The 2,207-nt window shown below is 43.2% G+C and overlaps 1 protein-coding gene across 1 annotated transcript in view; it reads left to right on the forward strand.

The window, feature by feature from the left end:
• The window catches only part of fryb (furry homolog b (Drosophila)), a 59,636-nt gene that overhangs the window by 44,966 nt on the left and 12,463 nt on the right, over positions 1–2,207 (forward strand). Inside the window, 4 exon segments of the mRNA XM_037688299.1 lie at positions 176–267; positions 424–517; positions 683–902; positions 1,047–1,168. Of these exon segments, the coding sequence (XP_037544227.1) occupies positions 176–267; positions 424–517; positions 683–902; positions 1,047–1,168 (528 nt within the window).

Here is a 2,207-nt window from a genome sequence, read left to right on the forward strand (position 1 = left end):
TCTTATATATATATATATATATATATATATATATATATATATATATATATATATATATATATATATATACATATATATATACACACATATACACATGTATACGTGTGTGTGTGTGTGTGTGTGTTTAGAATCTTAAAACATTATTTTGCCTAATTATTTGTTTTTATATTTCCAGGTCTGGACCACTACAGACCAGAAGTTTATGAACACAGCAAATGTCTCCTTCTCCACCTCCTTATTGCTCTCTCCTGCAACAACAACTTCCAGGTCAGAAAATGCCTTTTATTCTTGATTTAATACATTTAGTCTAATACTACATATTACAATGTAACATTTAGAACTTTAGACAAGTCTATTTTGCACACTCAGTGCCAGGAGTACTGCCACATTTGGCTCTAAAGAATATCCTTTTATTGCTTTCAGGTAATAGCCTCGGTCCTAATGCTGACGAGGGAGATCAAGGATAATAAAACCCTCACCATTAAGTCCAGTTACCACACAGAGTACCAGCAGTCCCGTAAGGAGCAAATACTCAGCATTATTTGTTTTATTATCACTTTTATTGTTGTTTTAGCCTTTTTATGATCAATGTTTTATTTAGAAAAACTGATGATAACCATGACATTTTGCAGAGGATAATATTTTTAATGCACATTAGAACAATTTGATTTAATGTTTTTAGAAGCACCCGACTTTCTGCGAGAGTGGCAGGCATCTCCTGTAGTGGACTCAGGACTCAGCTCCACCTCCAACTCGTCCTCTGCTAGTCTTGGCGGCGGCAGCACTGCAGGCAGTGTTGGGCATTTGCCCCTTGTGACACCTGATGACCTGGAGGATCTTGAAGATGCGTCCAACGAGACAGATGAGAAGACAAACAAACTTATTGAGTTTCTGTCCACCAGGTAATACCACCGTTACTTTATGAGGAATGTGAGTGTGTGAAAATTTGTGTGTGGTGTACGCCCATTCAGTGCTCGTGTAACCTGTGTGTGGTGCTACTGGTGGTGGGTATACAGTGCCTGGAGTACTGTGTTGTTCTTGCTCAGAGCTTTTGGGCCACTGTGGGCACATGAAGACATCACACCGAAGAACCCCAACTCGAAAAGCACGGAGCAGCTTTCCAACTTCTTGCGGCACGTTGTTTCTGTCTTCAAGGAGTCCAAGTCGGGTGAGAAATCACTGTTTTTCAATAAATAGCAAACACATGGGAGCTCACCAACTTGCTTAGGAGAAACCGTTTATGCATCTCTAAAAATACCATCATTGATTAACTTGATAATTTCTGAACAGTGTCAATAAAATTCCAACATTAATTTTTAATATCTAAAGTTTTAAATCAGTTCAACAAAAGAAAAATGGCTACATTTTATTATATAAACTGTACAGGAAGTGTAAAGAGAACCAAGATCAAAAGAAACATTACATCTGCTGCCAGTGGCTCATTGTTGTCACCATGGTAACAACACAACAGAAACAAACTGGAAAAACAAACCTCCGACATATAGTTGCTTTTGCAAAAAACAAACGTTCCCGACCAGGGGTGTGGGGGGTGGGGGAGTGCAATGGCTGCAGTGTTTCCCCTAGATAACTTGCCATGGCGAGGCACTCATCTCGTCCGTGATTTTTGTTTGGGGGGGGGGGGGGGGGGGGGGGGCTCGTGTTTAATTTCGGCGGGCTCTGTTTTAGAGGGGGGGTGAGAGACACAGAGACAGCCGTGCTCTGTTTACACTGACAGTTATAGAGCAGGGTGTGTGAGAGGAGAGAGACAGACGCACATCTGAGCCGTGCGCTGTTTGTACCGACAGTTTTCGAGTGACGGGGTGCGTTCAGCGTGAGGGTTCAACATGAAGGAAGAGGCTGCCTTTAGCTTTTTAGCTAATGCACCTGCATTACGAGCCGCTAGTTTAGCGTTACGTCAGTGCTGACAAGTGGTTGGGGGTGAGGGGTGGGGTTCGGTAGACGGGGCACTCGGTTCTGTTGACGGGGTGGGGTGCCCCGCTTGTATAATGGTAGGGGAAACACTGGGCTGTATTGCTGGCAGTTTGGAATCTGAGCTGAGTTGATCAAATTTCCTCCTGGGGATTACTTACCTACCCACCTACCTACCTACCTACCTACCCACCCACCTACCTACCTACCTACCCACCTACCCACCTACCTATCCATCCATCCATCCATCCATCCATCCATCCATCCATCCATCCATC

Source organism: Nematolebias whitei, chromosome 14 (genome assembly GCF_014905685.2).
Source record: "Nematolebias whitei isolate Nwh7 chromosome 14, NemWhi1, whole genome shotgun sequence".
NCBI lineage: Eukaryota > Metazoa > Chordata > Actinopteri > Cyprinodontiformes > Rivulidae > Nematolebias > Nematolebias whitei.